Consider the following 18,860-nt stretch of genomic DNA (forward strand, 5'->3'; position numbering starts at 1 on the left):
GTCGCCAAGCACGGTGGGTGAGGAAGGCCCCGTGGGCAGGAGCACGAGCTCCTCTGGCAGTGCAGTGGTCCTGCTGGCTTGATGCTCATCTGGGCAGCACTTGGGCAGGCATACTCCTGTCTCAGGGAGCTCATCCCATGAATGTATGGGATGTAAGCCAGGCTGAGCATCCCCACCTCCATCCGTGCCATTTGTGTTGGACCTGCAGCCAGGCTGAGACAATACTGAGCGTAGACCTGGATGTGCACATCCTGCATGGCTGGAAATGCCACAGATCCTTCTTCCCCGGCCAACTTTGCTGTTGCCCGTCTCTCAGAGCCAGGAGAGGCTAGAGCCGTCTGTAACTGGAACTGGTGGAGAGGGATGTGGCTTCAGCTGTGTGCTGGAAACACCCTCCAAGGTGTTTGGATGGATGGAGGGCAACTTTTTTTCTCTTTTTCTGCAATATCCCATTTACAAAACAGAGGGAGCTGCTGTGCTGTTCTGACACCTGTTTGGAGCGGGCTGATGAGGGGACAAGAGATCCAGCAGTCCCAGAGCAGGGTGGGCTGCAAGGATCCCAACACCCCTTCCTCTTCCACCTGTGTGTGGAAGGAAGGTAAGTCCCTGCAGAGAAGAGGGCAGGTGTAATGCCAGGTTGGGAAGGAGCTGATGTGTGACTGCAGGCTCTGGAAGAGAGAAGCCTGGCCTAGGGAAGCAGCTGAGTGCAAGATGCTCACCACAAATGCAAGGTGCTAGGCGTCGAGGCTGAGGAGCGTTTCCTCTGCTCTCTGAACACCAGAACGATGGTGTCTTCAGTCTGCATTGGACAGAATGGAGGTCCCACCTTGGCTGGCTGCTGGCAGAGGTGTGACTCCGAGAGAGGGTTTCCCCAGGCCTGAAGAAGGAGAGGAGCATCAATGCACACCTTGGGGCATGTGCTGAGATGTCTTCAGTAGGGAAGCAGCCCACCGTGTCAAGGGTGTTGAGGCAGCACCTCTGCCCCGTTCCCCCACCCTGGTTAGTCAGGCCCTGCTCCATAAGGAAGCAATTATTTTGTGCCCCTTCGAGCCCCTCCCTGAGCCTGCGCAGGACACTTGTGCTCGGTATGGAAACGCGACAGATTTTCCATATTCCGCTTTGCCCCGTGATGTTTAAAAACGTACGTGACAGCTTCTTCCTAATGCTGCAGGCTTGGCTGGCACTCAAGCAATAACAGACTGTGGGACACCAGGGGCATGAAATATCGTACCAATAGCCAGAGTGGGGGTAAAAAAAATGAGATGTCAAAGTGCAGTGTGTTTCCAGCCTGTTGTTGTGAGCCATCCTCTGCCCGATGTGAGAGATCTTTCAAAGCCGGCCAAATGTTGTCATCTCTGAATACCATTTTAAATATTCATCCAGACTATTTTCAACATCTGTGCCCGGCATGTTGTGAAAATGCAATGAGGGATGTTATGGAAACCAGACCACTTTATTCTCATATGGAGTAGATAGGGGTGGAAGCAATGAGGACTTCTGGACTGGAACTGTGAGTCCCTTGCATCCACTGGGAGTAGTGGGAGGAAAACCCTCTGCACCTTGAGGGATGCTGCTGAGACCACGCAATAGAGCCAAGCACTGTGGTAGAAATGCACAAAGGGGTTCAGGAGACTGAGGTGGGGTTAGAGTCGGGTAAAACAATGAACTGGTCAAGATGCAGTAGAGGTTAATAAATCGGGCAGAAAAAAAATCATAGAACACCCTGAGTTTAAAGGGAACCACAAGGACCATCGAGTGCAAACACATCCAGGCAGTGCTTGCTTGCCCTGCTCCAAATGCCTCCTCGAGCTGCTGCTGCATTGGAAGCTTTAGGAGATCTCCAGTTTGCACTAGCTGGGAGACACAAGAGCGTTGCAGCAAAATGGATTCAGGTCTGCCTCACATGGGTGATACTATGCTGAAGTCTCCTCTCCCGGGAGCGGGGCCACCTCCGCCCAGGGCCAGTGGTGATAGGAGTGGGCACGGGGGGCCCAGCAGGACACTCATGCTGGGTGTTGGTCTCTCCTTCCTGTGGTCAGCGTGGCTTATGAGTTACTGAAACTGGTGAGCAGGGATGTGTCCGAGCATCCTGCATTTGACAGCTCCATGTAGTAGAGTAGCCTGGGGACTGTTTGCTTTATGGTGGATTTATTTTTTCTTTTATTTTTTGGTTGTTTTCGATAACCTTGGAAATCTGGGCTCCGTTTCTGCCTTTTGTAACATCAGGCTGCAACTAATTCAAGCCAGGCCAGATCCTGACCACAGGTATGCCAGTGTAAATTTGAATGGAGTTGCTTACGTCTTGGTTTGGCCCGGTGTGAATGGAGTTACTTCGGGCTGATGCCAAAGCACTGAGGTCAGAATCTGGCCCATCCTTTCCTGTGTGCAGTGTAATTTGTACGCGTCTCCTGGCACCGCCGGGGGATCGGATGGCTTGTGTAATTCTGGCTCCGACCTGCCAAGAGTGCATTGCAATATCCATCACCTGCAGTGCCTGCTGCAGGAAGATGCTGCTGTGTAATTGCCCCCCTGAGCTGTGCGTGCAGGGGGCTGAGAGCCCAAGGGGCTGCGTGGAGTGGGCAGCCCTGCGGATGTGGGGCCATAAGCACTCAGAAGCTTCTGATACTTAAATATCAGGAGAAATGAGGAAGCTTGTAAAGGAAAGTGAGGCATCTCCTCTGTGCCATTAGCCATGTCCCAAGTGGGCACCGGTTGCTCCATTAGCGGCTGGGAAGGCGATTAGCACTCCCAGCCACACCGCATCCCTCCAGCCCCTCCCAGCGCACGCTCCCTCCCTCTGGAAAGCTGAGCCGGACCAGTACCTTGGCTCTGTGGAGTTTTTCCTTTCACTTTAAATACTTCTCGGCTGTGTTTTTATATCCCAGAAACACATGGAATGATTTATCCATGGCCGGAGCAGAGTTTGGGCCTGATTCTGTTTGTTGGGTGGAGGAATTAAGCTTCCCCCAGCTGGCATCGGCATGGTGGGAGAGGGACCTGGGTATCCAGGGATGCTGGCAGCCTCCCAGGATGGATCTTGTTCATAGGCTGGGGCAGAGCTGCAGGGGTTTTGCTCCCACAGCATGTATGGCAAGGGAGTGCAGATGCCCTCGCTACAAAGGGCCTGTAACAAGGTGAAAATGTGCAGGTTGTAGTAGCAGATATACCCTGGTTAAGGGATATGTTCTGGTCACTTGTGCCTGGTTTCAGCTTCTCTGAGCACATCATTCCTGTTCTGCTTTGGGTCCTGTCCCACCCCCCCCCCCCCCCCCCCAGTGGCTTCCTTCTCAGAGGGCATCTGAGGTGCTGGTGGGCTTTACTGGGGATGACACAGTTCAGGAACGAGCAGTCCTCCTGGACCAGTCTTAGCAAAGAGTCTTTGTTGTTGGTCCCCCTCAAGTACTCAGGTTCTTTGGTCCTTGCCCCAGGAATCTCTGCCTCCTGATCCATGGCTTTTGCTGTGCGTATTTGTACCCCATGCGGGTGGGTGGCTCCGTCCCTGCCCCACGCTGGCACCCAGGACCTTATCTCTGTGCACAGGGCGATGCAGCACCTCACGGCAACCAGCCGTTCCCATCTCAACCAGTTCCAAGTAAGGCCACGTCTTTTCCTCGAGTGAAGCAAGTCCCACCCACACCCTGCTGTCCTGGCCTGGAGGAGAAACGCTGCTGGCTGCACCATGGCAGCAGCACTGGTGCAGGGGCACCAGCCTGGGGGAGCAGCACAGGTCCCTGGCAGGAGGGCAGCACCATTCCCCTGTCGTTCCTTGGGCTTTTCCCCTCCCCTTCCAGGGCAGTGCTGGCTGCTCAGCTTTAGCCACCACCTGCCCTCTAAGCCCACATTTTTCCAACAGCAAAGCACCACTCGTGCCTTCCCCTCCACTTTAATTAGAGAAGGCTGCTCCTGTGCTGCAAAGGTCCTGGGATCAAATCTGGTTAATAACCCGCTTCCCTCCCTGCCCTGTGTTGTTCCACCTAATCCTGTAATTACTTCAGCAAAGTTGCTGTGGCCCTGACTGCCAGGTGGTGATCCTGGGCCTGCTGCAGGCGCCAGCATCCACGTTGTGGGAAGCTTGCTCTCCTTGCCCTGCCTCACCTGCTGCACTTGCCTCATCCATTCGATTTTGGGGACCAAGCACCTACCCGATGGCTCAGCAGCGGGAGACCTGGAGCTCCAGGCGCACATCTGCACCCAGCATCACCCTCGGTAGCACTGCCTCCTGGAAAGACGATGGAAAAGGAGCCCGTGGTGAGCTGGAGCATCGCCCTGACAAGTCTCCCACAAGGCAGGGAAACACTGCTGGTCGCTCTGGGAAGCGTGTGGTTGTAGAGAGAAGGGGTGTGGAGGTGTTGGATGTGGAAGCTAATTTTTTTTTTAAAGCACTTCTGAAGCGCTCCGGCGGCATGACTTCCTTCCAAGCCGCACGGCTGTTAGCATTCCCGGAGTGGAGGAGTGAGGAAATCGCCCACCTCAAAAATGCAGCCGCTTCTGGGGAGGAGCTGGGAGGGCGGCCGCTTCCTCGGGAAGGGTGAGCCCCGCCGCCGCATGCCCCCGGGCCACGGGTGCTGGCAGCCACCCGAGAGCCTCACTGGGGACACCTTCGGGATGCTCACGTCCCTCCTCATGCCAGACCCAGGAGCGTGCTGGGCTGGATTCGGCACCCAGGGCTCATCCCAATTCTCTCTGCTTAGTCAGCAATGTCTCCATTTGATCTGAACCGGGGGCAGCAAAGATGAGAAGTGGAAAGGGGGGGGCAGATGGGGGCCAGGGAGAGAAATACCCACTCCCAGGCCTCTCTGGCAGCTTGCCGGCAGTCCCGGGGTCATGCTGAATATGCATAAAAGGGAGCAGATTGCAGCTTGCCCTCCTCTCCAATACGGAGGTGAGGCCCACGGAGACCACTGGCCCCAGCTCTCTTTCAGTGGGATAATGGGGTGAGCTGAGCACGGAGCGTGCGTGCCTGTGTGTGGTCCTGCAGATGATAATGATTTCCACTCATGCCCTGCCTCCGCAGCCTGATGTGCTGCTGGGCGAACGTTGGCTCTCCGATGGCTGCTCCCCAGCAGCAGAGCCACCAAAACTTTGGCACTGAATCTCAGGGACTTGTGCCTTGGTAAGGCTGGCAGGAGGGACAAAGCTTCCCTTGGGGGCAGGGAGGGTGTGCAGGAGATGCTCACGCCCCCGTGTAGGCCTAAACCAGTAGTAACCTGGTCCTGGGTCCTAGACCTGCTGCTCCAGTGCCTGTAACAGCTTCACCTGTGGCCTCTCCTCTGGCTACCAGAGACGCTGCTGCTGTTACTTTCCCCTGGGCAAGGGTTTCCCCACACCTTTATGTCTTACCAGACAGGAAATTAAAAGGCCTTTGCTTGAGCATGTCCCTACTCCTGTCACCTTGGTGCCACACAGCAGAGAGGGGTGGAGGAGACCCTTTGTTGGCAGGGTTTAGTAGATGTCCTGCTCCATACAGCCTGATTCTCCCTGGGGTGGATGGATGCAGCTGCTGAGGACCCCTGGGGGTTTCTCCTCTCTCCTCCTGGCGCAGAGGTTTTCCCACAGGGTTGTCTCCCTGCTAGTGCTGCCCTGTGGGTGGTGGGATGGGAGGTGATGGCTGCAGCACCTGATTGTGTGCCATCTTTGGGATGTGCAGTGGCAGGGGGACAATGACAGGGAGAGGGCTGGCAGCACCACAGGGCCAAAGGTGCTGTGCTGGCTTCTGCAAGTACGTGCACAGCCGGGTCTTGCTGGTCATTGAGAGGGGTCCATCAGCACCTTGCAGCCCCTTTGCTGGGTGGGAATACAGGAGCAGGGCTCTGCCAGTGGGCTGGCAGGGGCTCGTGCCCACTGTGCACTGCTCAGCACCAGGCAGGGGCTGGGGATCACCCTGTCAGGATTGTGTTGGGGGATTAACCAGCTGCAGCCTCTGCTCAACAAGCAGATGCAGGGATCTGGCAGCAGCCATGGCTTCATCTCCTGCCCAGGAGGCAGCTGCTGCAGTGGGGCAGGGAGTCCCAGTGGGGCCCTGTGGGCTGCCTGCGGTGGGGGATGCTCTTCACTGCCTGGTGCCCGTGGCATGGCACCGCCTCTGCATCCCTGCAGTCTCTAGCCTTGCAGCCACACTCCTCAAGTAGCGGGTTCTCGATGCTCTGGGCACTCCAGGGACAGAATCCTATGTCTTGCTGGCAGTCAAGTCACCAAGCCACTGGCTGATGCGTCCCCAAAAGGCTCTGCAGCACTGTGGTAAAGCTGGAACTGTGCTGCCGGGGCGATGCAGGGACCACCAAGGGAACTGCCAAATTTTCACATCTTTTTCCACCAGCAGAGGATTAAGCAGTGAGGAAACAGCACAGAAGTGGCAAGGGCAGGTTTTGCCCTGGAGGAGATGTGCCAGGATGGGCTGAGGCCCCTGTCCCTGTTGCTCCTGTGGCAGGCACAGGCTGTGGCTGCTGGGCTGACCATGGCTGGGCAGGGAGGAGCTTCCCCTCATTAGTGGTTTGGCAGCCTGGAGAGGCAGCTTTCTTCCACAGTCACGGCTCCTTTTCCTTTGCAAAATGGAATAACAAACCAAAAACAAGGTCCTGGATCATTGAAATGGGCTGTTCCTTGGAGCCTCCTTTGGCCTGAGTGGGCAGCTGGACAGGCAGGAGTGGCACTGGGGCTGGAGCTGGGGATACTGGGCTGGGTCATGCAGGGCTTCACTCCTCAGAGAGAAACACAAGACATCTGGTAAGGATTTACTAGTGGGAGAGGGGACGATCGGGGGATCCCCTCCTCCTGCCTGCTCATGGCGTTGGGCTGGTTGAGGCTGGACAACTTGGCTTTGGCTCAGCACAAGCCATGGGATGGCAGGGCTGATGCCACCCACCCATCCAGGAGGCTCAGGGGTCTGCTCTGGTAAGAACGGGACATGGCCCATCTGCATTGTGTGGGAGGTCCTTCACGCAGCCCGAGCCAGCAGGAGGGAACGTGACCTCCAGACCTCTTCCACTCTTCAAGCCAGTAACTCAGGAGATGGGCCACATCCCCTGGGAGCCACTAAGCTCCCTGGCCCTGTGCTGCAGCTGCTGGCAGAGGAGCCCGGCCAGGTCCTGCATTTGGTTCTGGCCTTTCCCCCAGTCAACAAAGACACCAGACCCAGACCTGGATTTCTTGGGGGTGAGGCCAGAATAACTTCCTTTTCTACTGGGTAGTGTGGCAAAGGAATTTGGAGGCGATCCAGCCCCTGGCTTGGAGAAGCCACTGTGCCCACAGCCAGCAAGAAAAGTGGTGCTGTGCTCAGGAGCCCCGGGTCTTCATCTCAACAAGCTCCTGCCTCTTGCACAATGTGCCTTCAAGGCGTTTTTGCTGCTGTCTGTTTGTCCTGCTCTGTCAGGAGCTATTTTGTGCCATAGGTGGATCACTTGGGGTTTGCAGCTCCTGTTGCATCCAAAAGATCTCCCCTCACTCTTCCCCACCACCAGCCCTTGTCAGCCATGCAGTGACAGAGCCTCTGTGTGACAGCCAGGGCTGCTGGCAGGCAGGAACATCCCTGTCACCCCAGGACAGTTTGTAAGAGGCCAGGGAAGGGCTGTACCCTGATTTCAACCTCCTCCATCCAGAGCTCAGGTCCTTTTCCCATTTCCATGGTATTTCAGTCCTGCTGATGAGCGGTGAGGGATTGGTGCTGATGAGCAGTGAGGGATTGGTGTGGAAGAGGCAACACGAAGTAATTGCCTCCCTGCCCCGCTCCCAGGACACTGCATCAGTGGATATGGGGTGGAAAGATGGGTACAGGTGATGGGCCAGACATGGGGGAGTTTCCCATCCCTTCCCAGCCCTCCCAACATGGGTGGTGCTGTGGCCATGACACTGCTGGTGCCACTCACTCTTGTCGTTCTTCCTCCAGGGAGGAGCCACTTCCCTCTCCCCAGAAGGATGGAGGTCCTGCAGCTCCTGCGCCTGTTCCTCACCACTGCCATGCTGGGCCTGTCCCAGACAGTGAACCCCTTCGTGGCCCAGCAGACCCCCCCAGACCCTTGCTACGATGAGAGCGGTGCTCCTCGACGCTGCATCCCTGAATTTGTCAACGCTGCCTTTGGGAAGGAGGTTCAAGCCTCCAGCACGTGCGGGAAGCCCCCGACTCGGCACTGCAACGCCTCGGACCCCCGCCGAGCCCACCCACCTGCCTACCTGACTGACCTCAACACCGCCTCCAACATGACCTGTTGGCGCTCGGAAACCCTCCACCACTCACCTCAGAACGTCACCCTCACCCTCTCCCTTGGCAAGAAGTTTGAGGTGGTCTACGTCAGCCTCCAGTTCTGCTCGCCCCGGCCCGAGTCCACCGCCATCCTCAAGTCCATGGACTACGGCAAGACCTGGGTGCCCTACCAGTACTACTCCTCCCAGTGCCGCAAGATCTACGGCAAGCCCAGCAAAGCCACCGTCACCAAGCAGAACGAGCAGGAGGCCCTGTGCACCGACGGCCTCACCGACCTCTACCCACTCACCGGGGGGCTCATCGCCTTCAGCACCCTCGACGGGCGACCCTCAGCCCAGGACTTTGACAGCAGCCCCGTGCTCCAGGACTGGGTGACGGCCACCGACATCCGCGTGGTGTTCAGCCGCCCGCATCTCTTCCGTGACCTGGGCAGCCGGGACGCCGGCGAGGAGGAGGGGGGCACCGGCTCCACCCCCTACTACTACGCGGTGGGGGAGCTGCAGGTCGGCGGGCGCTGCAAGTGCAACGGGCACGCGGCGCGCTGCGTCAAGGACAAGGAGCAGAAGCTGGTGTGCGACTGTAAGCACAACACGGAGGGACCCGAGTGTGACCGCTGCAAGCCTTTCCACTACGACCGGCCCTGGCAGCGGGCCAGCGCCAGAGAGGCCAACGAGTGTCTGGGTAAGGCGTTTTTAAACATCTTTGTTTTCTGCAGCTGAAATGCTAAAACGGGTCATCAGGGTAGGAAGCGATGGGTGCTGAGCCAAAGCAGTGGGATGTGCTTGTCCAGAGATGCTGGGGAGCATCCTCTGTGCTGGAGGATTGGAAAAGGCTCAACCATCTACCCTGTCTCTGCTGCAGGTGTCCTGTAAGAGATGCAGTGGTTCAGCCATGAGCCAAAGCACCAAAAACCCTCCCAAAAAGCACTGGTGTCTACCAGCCAGTCAGCAAACCTCAATGTGGGATGCCCAGCTGGGATTGTTTCCCTTGGGCAGCAAACCAGCTGTCCGTGGGCCGGAGGGGCAACCACAGCAGTCCCCTGGGAGATGTGCTTGGGGACAGGGAGCAGGCAGAAAAACCTGGCAGAGGTTGCAGAAATATCCCAATTCAACATTTCATCCTTCATGTTCAGTCTGTGTGGTGGTTTTGTCTGTCTTTGCAAAGGTTTCCATAAGCTAAAAATGTTGTCACCAAAATGAAACCAAAATTTCCAAAACATCAAACTGCTACTACTTGGCTGTCCTGCTCATGAATCTTTGTGGTATTTTGGTGGAGACTTTTGCCTTTTGTGCTGGTTTGGGATGGGGCTGGGGGATGCCAGAGCCCTGTGAAGGTCTGGGGAGGGAGGAACAGCCTTTCCCTTCTCCTGGACCGGAGCCCGGGTCTCAGGGGGTGGCAGGAGGATGGCGACAAGGGAAAGCTGTACCATTAATCAGCCTCTGAAAGGCTCAGTGGATGTGCCAGAGGTCAGAAGGACTTGTTAGTATTTGTGATCGATGTCTTGTTGAGAACCCAGATGTCCGCTTCAATATATACATGTTACAGCGGATTTCTTCTAAGAATGGCTAAAAAGGCAGTGGATTCAAAGCAAGTGCTGGAGCTGATGCTTTAAGCCACCTCGTGCCCTGTGGGAATGCGTCAGCCCTTGTGTTTTTCCACTTGTTCCAGAAAGATGAGTTTTGGAGCTCAGAAAAAACCCTCCACCTTGCACCCTCCCAGGGCTGCTGCAGGTCGCGCAGGGGAGGCCTCCAGCAGGTGCGTGAGCCCACGGAAACTCCCAGGACACAAGGCGGACCTCACCCCGCTGGCTGCCCCCCTTGTGGCCCCGCTCTGCACCTGCCTCACTGCCACGTCCTCCAGTAAAGCAGCACAACAGCAGTGGAGGGGGCTCTGCTGGCACAAAAGGGGTTAAACCAGAGGAGGCTCATTTTTGAGGCGCATTTGCAGGTTTTCTGTCCATCTCGTCCAGGGCGGGGTGAGAGTCCCTTGCTCTGAGCATCCTGCCCCCAGCTGCGTCACCCTTTTGGCAGATGGAGCTGAAAAGATAAACGAGGGAGGGAAGCGGAGGCGGGGCTGCAGCGCCATCCCTTCAAGCCCCCCCGACAGCCCCACACACAAAGACCCTTCCCCGAGCTGCGTGTGAAAGTAGTTTTTTCCTGTTGATTCGCTCCCCTTCTTTCTCCTTTTCCCCTCTCGGGCTTTGTGCCCTCTCTGAAGGGACCTGAAAGAGCTTCTCCATCACCCGCCTTCGAAGGGCTTAGCGGCTGAAAGCTGGATTAGCTCCCCGAGCCTTCCCCTCTGTGCCTTTCAACAATGACATCTCCCCAGCCAGCACGAACAGACGCAGCAATTAGCACCAATTAAAAGGAGAGGCTGCCCGGGAAGTTCCCTTTGCTGAGCCTGGGGGCTGCGGGGTTTCGGACTCTGTCCTGTGGTCAGACAGCGGTGATGCTGGCTCGTGGTGGTGGATGGCAGGCGTGGCTGGCAGTGGGGAGGAAGAGGAGGAGAGTGGGTGGGTGCAGGAGCTTGGCAGCTCAGTGACAGCCCAGGGGCAGGGTGGGGGACCGCAGCACCCTGAAAGGCAGTGAGCACGGATCCGTGGGGCTGGTACAGCTTCAGGTCGTGTTGGGATATGTCAGCTCTTGGCTCTGTGCTCCCCAGCACTCTGCATGGGGGTTTGACCCAGTCCAGTGCACGGGAGTCTCTGCCTGCTCCAGCATGGGGACAAACTGATGTCCTGCAGCATGGCACGATGCTGGGACATCCATCCATGCAGCTGGAGGTGAGGACAAACATTTGTTGTTTCACCAGAGTTTTTGCCTCTGGGAAATGCACAGGTGAAACAGCCAAGTGCTACCTGGGCTCTGAGCATTGGCACAGGGCACAGCCCCACCGTGGCTGCCATAGGGCGACTGTGGCCTCTCTGTGCTGCACTGAGGGGGTCCGTGTGAGTTTGGCAAGCAGGGAGGTTTGGGGCTGTCGCAGCCAGGACAGTGACAGTGGATTTGCCAAGCTGCTGGCTTGGCAAGAGGGTACGGTGCCAGCTTTGTGCCACACAGAGCATGGGCCCGTGCCTGGTGGTTGCAGGCCATCAGTCCACAGGCCCAGGAGGCTCTCCTGACACCCCATCGGGGCTGCATGTCCCACAAGCAGCATCCGGTATTGGGATGCCCTGTGTGTCCTCTGGTGTGTCCAGGGCAGGGAAGAGGGACGTGTCCCCATCCACGTATTCCCCCAGCTTTTAGCCTGGGACAGGCGGCATGAAGGATGATCCCAGCAGCGTGGCCGGCAGGAGCAGGATTACCAAAATCCTGGGGACCCCCCATCTTTATCTCTGCAGACTCACACCTCCTCCTCCTCCCCCGATCACTGCTGCCCGTTTCAGCCCGCACCCACGAGCTGCTGGGGGCAGCCCGGCCCCCAAACACCCGGCCCGGGGAAGGAGGGGAAGCGGATTAGCACGAGGCAGCCACTGGAAGTAATTGATGCACTCGCTGGTGATGCGGGAGCTCTTGTTCCCTTTGTGGCCGCCGCGGCAGGAGCACTCTCCGGAGCACCGGGATAATGCCTGGGGCTTGCTTTGATCCGGGGCCTCGGCGGGGAAGAGGCGGCGCTCTCCTGGGAAGACCTCGCAGGCTGCTCGGGGGGGATGTGGCGATCCAGCCGGGATGCCGGTGCCTGAAAACAGCAGTCCCCGGAGCGGTGGTGGGATTTGGAAGATCACATGTAATTCCCTTGTGTCCTGTGCCCCTTCCTGTACATTTGCCCCTTCCCTTGGGAGTTCCCCTGACAGAGCTCTCTGCGCCTGCTCCCCAGTCGATGTGCTGGAAACCAGTGAGTTCCCAGCAGCATCAGCCATGGTCCTTCCCTGGGGAGAGCAGGGGGAAGGGCGATGGCTTTGGGAGGTGGGCAAGCAGACTGCGTGCCCCTGCCACCCCCGCCTGGGCAGTATCCCAGCGGATCTGGAGTGCAGGAGAAGGCAGCCACCCCGGCAGAGGAGGTTTACACTTGTCTGACCGTCCTGAGTCCTGCTCCTCAAGGCCTCAGCCTTGTCCCTCGCAGCCCCCTGGGGAGGGCTCTGTCCTACTTCTCCTCCTGCTTCTCGGCAGCAGCAGAGCGAGTCCTTCTCTCCCAACGCCTTCCCCAGGATGGAGGGACAGTGTGGATGGGTGGGAAGGGGCTGTTCTGGTCTCGGCTCCCGTGGAACCGAGAGGTGCAGCCTCATCGTGCCCTGTGTCCCAGCCGGGCTCTCCTCCAGCCAAAGCAGGGGCGTAGCTCAAATCTGCTGCGGGTTGGCAGCAGCAGCCGGTCTAGGGTTTCGCTGATCCGGCTGCCTTCCCTAATTATTCCCAGGGAACTTGTAGGGGCGGTGAGCCTCTCTCCTGCCCTGCGGGCTCCCCTGCCTGCCCCACGTGTGCCTCGGTGCATGGCGCTGCCGGTCCCGTGCCAGGGTCTCTCTCCCAAAGCCCCTCGTGCCGTCATTCCAGGCTCCTACATCTGCAGCAAGCCTGGAGGAGGAGAGGTCTTGGGGTGGCCAGGGCCTGGGAAGGGGTTCAAACACCATCAAAAGGGAGACAAAAGGTTGCTCCATTGCAAGGTGTCAACGTTTAATTAGTCTATTATTGCAAATTATTAGATCTTGTGATTGTTTAATTGATCATATGATTGTTTAATTGGGCATACTGTACAAGGGCGGAAGCGAGCTACCAGGTAATTAGCCCCAAACTGTGCAATTAAATTCTTATTAATACCCCAAACAGCAGGGAACATTCAAGCCTTTAATTAGTGATTAACAGGAGACAGACAGAGCTTACAACTGCCTCAGTACTGAGGAACAGTGAGAGTATTTAGCTGGGTAAGAGAGGGACCTGTCTGCCCCGATTAGCTCTGGATGGCTGCGCCGGGGGGTGAGGGGAGTGTCAGACGTGCTGGTGTGACCCTGTCCCTGAGTAGGGACAGCCACCCAACCCAGCGTGGCCAAGCCCGGCCAGGTGCCCCTGTAGGCTCCAGAACCCTGGCTTGGCAGTTTCCCGACAGCCGGCCCAGAGCAGGCAGCACCACTGCCTGAAGGAGAGGGGACCATGCTGGGCTGCCAGGGGAGGTTTCTTCCCCAAACGCAGCTCCTGGGAGGATCAGAGGGTCTGCAGTGTGTTCCCAGGGAAAGGTGGCCCTGGGGCTGATCAGGACGTGCCAGGGTCAATGATGCCCAGAAAAGGCCCCGCCAGTTACTCTCTCACCAATTAAACTGGATGCAGAGAGAGACCTGTGCCGAGGGCAGCAAATCATTTACCCAGCTGTTCTCCTCCACTGCCCATCACCTCCCGTCTGGGCTGCCAGCCCCCCTCCTTCCCCAGAGGATGCTGGGGGTGTTCCAAGAGGGACACAAAACTGCCTTTTGGGATGACCCCACTTGCCTTTCACTGCTGCAAGGGGATAACAAGGCCCCTCTCCTCCCAAAAATTGCTCGTTTGCCACAGTTCTGTAGCAAAAACCACCTTGTCTTGTCCCTGTCCCATTACCTGGAGAGTGCAAGAGCACCCTGGGTGTGAGGATACTTCACCATGTCTCTTCCAGCCCTGGCAAAGCCTGTTGGAATGTCAGCACCCCCGGTCCAGCAGCATCCTGTGCTACCTGGGGCCTTGGGCAGTATTTGCTGTGTTCCCTCCACACACTGCAACCCAGAATTTGCCTTAAAAATCCCTATTTTCCACTGGCACCAGGGAAAAAGTAAATAACTCAAAAGGCACCAGCCCCTGAAGGTACCTACGGCCACACCGGGTGTTATTTTGATGCCTGCCATGTGATTTCTCACTAATCCCATAACTCAGGGGAGCTCTGGGGGCAGCTGAGGTTGGAGTGTGCTGGCACTAACCTCCCGCTCAACTCAAGCCTCCAAAAAACTCTTTTTTACGGTTGGGGTTTGCTCTGACTTTCTCCCCACAGCGTGTCCGTGGCCGGAGCGCCGGGGCAGCCGAGGGAGCGTTTGATCTGTGCGGGGTGAAGCTCCCACTGGCGCTGCTGGCTGCGGGGAGGCAACTTCACACGGCCGCCAAGCCAGGCCCAGGCAGTTAAATCTGGGCTGACACGTTAATGAATTTCACAGTACGCCTGGAAAAGCTCTCACCCAACCTCAATTTACCAGCACGGGGAGGGGGCCGGGGCTGGGGGAACGGGGCGCCACGTTTTGCCGAAGGAAATCTTGTTCCCATTATCTTTTTGCAAGTGTGTTAAGCGGGAATGGGCAGGGCTTTGCCTTTTTATCTCGCACACGTGGAATCGGCCAGGAGGGCTCTGTGCTTCCTGGGGCTAATTTGTGCGTGCACATGTAAGGGTGTGCAGATGTTTCTGTGCACATCTGTGTGTGTGCCTGCCTCTGGGCACACGTACGGCTCTGGGGGTACTTTGGTGCACGTCTGTGGGCACACATGTGCACGTGTCAGAGCGCACATGTGCTTGTGTGTGCACACGCAGGGTGTGAGCACACAGGGGCTGCTCGGGGGTCTCTCCGTGTGTGTGGCTCATGCTCACAAGATAGAGCCGTAAATATAAAGAGCTGGGGGCTCGGTTGCAGGGAGGGCTGTCACACATCCTGGCATGAGGTGGGTGGTCCTGCTGGAAGGCTGGGTGGGCTCTGTCACCAGAGCCAGCTGCCCAGGAAGGGGCAGGGGAACCGTGGGGCTGCAAGTGCCCAGCTGGCACTGCCAACCCCCCAGCTGCAGCGCTCCGTCCCACTCTTGCTTCCCTTCAGCTGAGTGGTGCCAGTTCCTGCATGTGCCCCTTCTCCTCTGCCCTGACATCGTGGCACCAGCCCCACGGGGTGGCGGATGCTGCACATCTGGATGGCACGTTGGGACGAGCCGTGCTGTGCTGTGTCCATCCCAATCCCAGCACAGCCCCCCACCGCTGTGGGGGACACCAGGGCAGCTCCAGCCCACACAGAGGGTCCTGGGTTTCACCTTCAGCCCTCATCCTCTCCCCTTCCCTCGCAGCCTGCAACTGCAACCTGCACGCGCGGCGCTGCCGCTTCAACATGGAGCTGTACAAGCTGTCGGGGCGCAAGAGCGGCGGCGTCTGCCTCAACTGCCGGCACAACACGGCGGGCAGGCACTGCCACTACTGCAAGGAGGGCTTCTACCGCGACCTCAGCAAGGCCATCACTGACCGCAAGGCCTGCAAAGGTAAGCTGCGGGGTCTCCGTGGGAGCAGAGGGGTGAGAGAATCTCTCTCGGTCCCCTTGCTGTCCCTTCCCATCCTTGGGGTGTCCTTCTGCTCAATCTGGCAACTGCAGGTCAGCTCCAGCCTCCACCACCCTGAGCACCTCTACCTATTACAGCTGGTGAGGGGTCAGTGGCTCTGACCCAGGAAGAGGTGCCCGGTCCGGGGAGATGGTCCCGAAAGGAATCGCCTTCCCCAGGCCCGGTGTCTTCCCTCAGCTGCTGGCAGGAGGGCCCTTGCAGAGACTGTCAGCTCTTTAGTGATATCAGCTCGTGATTCCAGCTCAGCTCTGCAGGGCAGCCTCCAGGCCAAGCCAGACCAGAGAGAGAGACGAGAGGCTCGTGTGGCTGGTTCTGCACGGAAGGAGCTTTATTGTTGGTCCCCTCCAGCGAAGGGGAAAGCCAGGGAGGAGAGCTCTCCCGCACAGGGGCAGAGGGCTTGCTTTTATTGGGATACAGGGGATGGGTGAGGACCAATGGGTTACAGAGGATCTGGGATGGGTGAAGGCCAATGGGTTACAAGGGATCTGCATAGGGTCTCCTAAAGGATTGTGGGTCTGTCTTTTCTCACCATGACCAAAGAAGTGGTTGCCTTTCCAGGGAGTCCTGCTGGGCAATTATGCAATCTCAGCAGAGATCCCTCCAGGCCAGGGGCTGGGCATACCCCACCTCTACCACCCCAAGGGCACCAGGGAGGGATAGCCCTTTGAGCCCAGCATCAACTCAAGGTGGAGCAGGATGACAGGAAGGGAGAGAGCAGATTGCCAGGAGCCTGGGAGGGTTCTGGTGTGTTGCAGTTACCACCTCCATTGGTCAGTGTTTGGAGAGATGCTGGGGAGGTGCTGAAGCAGACGTGACTAGATGTGCTGGAAATCTGTCTCTGATGTGGGTGATGTCTGGGATATAGACATGCTTGGAGCATGGGTTCCCTGCTCTGGAGGGCTGGGGATGCTGGTGGAAGTCACATATCCCAGGTGGGCTCTGGGCCAGGACCCCACATTGTGGTTTTCAGCTATGGGGTGGCTCTTGGGACCTGTTTTTGGGGAGATGCTGAACACTGTGGCTCCTGGTAACTAGCCTTGAGCTGGCCAGGAGCCACGCTGGCTCCAAGCCATCAAACTGCAACTTGACCTCTCAAGGTCCCTAGCCTGTGCCAAACGTCATGGGACCTCTACCTCTCCTCTCCCTCCTCTAACTCCTGGCCAAGCCTGTCTGGTTCCTCTTCCCTCTCCCTGATCAGCCTGTCTGTGGAGCCTTTTCAAAACAATGTTTTCACCAAAGAATTTGAGATAAAAGAGCATCTTGCCTGTCCCCACGGTCTGGTCAAGTCCAGACTGGAACATCAAATGGGCAGGAAGTCAGCCATGGCTGTTTAGAGGCTGAGAACTCATCCCTGATCCCTGTTTTTCTGTCTTTGATTGTGAGTCCCTGCTGGAAGGGAGCACAGTGTCCCTCTCAGATCTCTCTCCAATGCATTTTGCAGCTGTGTGGGCACTGGGCACCTTCACTGCTGCAAGAACATGATGCTCGTGCATTTATGTAGGGCCTACAGCAACTACTGGAGCTGCTTTGGGACCATTAAAGTTGTGGCCATGGACCTGAATTGAAGGATTTGACTTGTGGGGTTCCCCTGTCAGGTGCATTAGTGCTGTTGGAGGTCTGGCTCATTCATGTTGGGATATAATAAATAATATAATAAATTGCCTGTGCAGTGCCAGTGGCCTCTCCTCATCCCTGTCCCCCCTGGAATGTTTGAGGGGACGGGGTGCAGGGAGAAACTTCCCATGTTTGCGCAGTGTCACAGTGGGAGCGGGACTGAGCGGGCACTGGCAGGAGGAGCCCTACCTGCAGCCAGCTCGTTAGCAAACCAAGCTAATCATTTTCAACAACCCAAGCAGCTGACTTGACTCATCCCCCTCACAGCCCGTGTTCCCAGCTGTTTCCACCCCACGGCCTTAGCCAAGCCATGCCACAGCCCCTGGCAGCAGCCAGGTTTTCCCTTTGATGAAGATTGTGTCAGGTGGCAGCCAGGTCCCAAGCTGTGCCAGGTGCCAGCATCCTCGGGGTGACACAGGGAGACCCTGGGAGAGAGGAAGAGGAGGAGGCAGGACAAGGCATGCACCCTGATGATGTCTGGCACAGCATCCTAGATTGTTTCCCATTCGCAGGAGGGGTCCTGGCTCTGACTGAGGCCAGAGAAGGATGGCAGCAGCCCCCAGCTCCTGCTGCAGCACCACCAGACTGGGGCAGCTGCAGCGAAATTCCCTTTTCCGTGAGGATTCTGTCAGGTGCTGAGGGTTTGCAGGCTCTCCCCCAAGACTCAAGAGGCAGGGGGTGGCTGTGCTGCCTCCACCTCACCCTTCATCTCCTGCAGGCAGCACCTCACCTCCCAGCACTCCCCAAGCAATGGTTTCTACATTTCTTTGGATTAGGGAGATTTAGGCTGGATCAGGAGAAGGTCCTTCCCCCAGAGGGTGCTGGGCACTGCCCAGGCTCCCCAGGGAATGGGCACGGCCCCGAGGCTGCCAGAGCTCCAGGAGCGTTTGGACAGCGCTGCCAGGGATGCCCAGGGTGGGGTTGTTGGGGTGTCTGTGCAGGGCTGGGAGCTGGATTCAGTGATCATATTGGGTCCCTTCCAGCTTGGGATATTCTGTAATTCTATCACCAGCTCCTTCTACTTCTGCTCCAAAACTGATACAATCCCAAGCAAAGCAGATGCCCCTGCAGGCATTCACCTCCCCAGGGCCCCCAGTACCACTTCCCTGGGCATTGAGGGGCTCAGTTTCTGCTCCAGATGGGAAAGAGAGCGCTTACCAAAGAGCAATAACAGAAAAAATGCCAAAACCTAATAAAGCAGGCTAGATTTTGCTGGGACCAGGGAGGATTACTGAATATAGCACGGGTTTGTGGGAGCAGGGATGCTGCAGGTGCAGTGTTTCGTACCTGGCTGTGGCTCAAATCCCTCTGCTTGCAGGGCTGGGGATGGAGGAAGCAGAGGGGCCCTGGCTGCTCCCATCTGCCTGTGCCTGCCATTTGTCAGTGCAAGCCTTGCTCCACCACCCTCACAGGGCAATAATTGTGAAGCATTACGGTGATGGAAAGTATCTCTGATCCAAGGTGGCTCCTCTGGAGGGGACAGGGCGGGCAGAGCATCCCAGGATGCCCAGGAGTTGATGGGATGGGGTGAGCGCAGCTGCTGCAGCACAGGAGAAAGGGCAGCCAGCGATGCCTGGGCTGCAGAGGAGCGGGACAGGTCCCCCCTCGCAGACAAACCTCTGTCCCTGTGCCAACCACGGGCAGGGCTCTGCCAGCCCGGGCGGGGGCTGCTGCTTCCGGAGGGCTGGCAGGGTCTGCCCGTGGTTTGGAAGTGCTGCAAAGCTCAGCCGAGCCAGATGAACATGTGCACAGGGCTGACCCCTGCCACGGTGCATATGCTGAGGAGGATCTGG

General features: G+C 57.7%; 1 protein-coding gene across 2 annotated transcripts in view; it reads left to right on the forward strand.

Annotated features, from left to right (window-relative positions):
* NTN3 (netrin 3) overlaps positions 1 to 18,860 on the forward strand; it is a 33,337-nt gene that overhangs the window by 1,563 nt on the left and 12,914 nt on the right. The window contains exons 1-3 of one of the 2 annotated variants that reach the window (XM_032126273.1): positions 3,971 to 4,248; positions 7,883 to 8,878; positions 15,187 to 15,375. In XM_032126273.1, the coding sequence (XP_031982164.1) occupies positions 4,146 to 4,248; positions 7,883 to 8,878; positions 15,187 to 15,375 (1,288 nt within the window). In that variant the 5' untranslated portion in view covers positions 3,971 to 4,145. Of the gene's footprint in view, positions 1 to 3,970; positions 4,249 to 7,882; positions 8,879 to 15,186; positions 15,376 to 18,860 lie in introns of those variants that run through there. The other variant, XM_032126274.1, reaches the window with a different exon arrangement.

The sequence above is a fragment of the Corvus moneduloides genome, chromosome 16 (genome assembly GCF_009650955.1).
Source record: "Corvus moneduloides isolate bCorMon1 chromosome 16, bCorMon1.pri, whole genome shotgun sequence".
Lineage (NCBI taxonomy): Eukaryota > Metazoa > Chordata > Aves > Passeriformes > Corvidae > Corvus > Corvus moneduloides.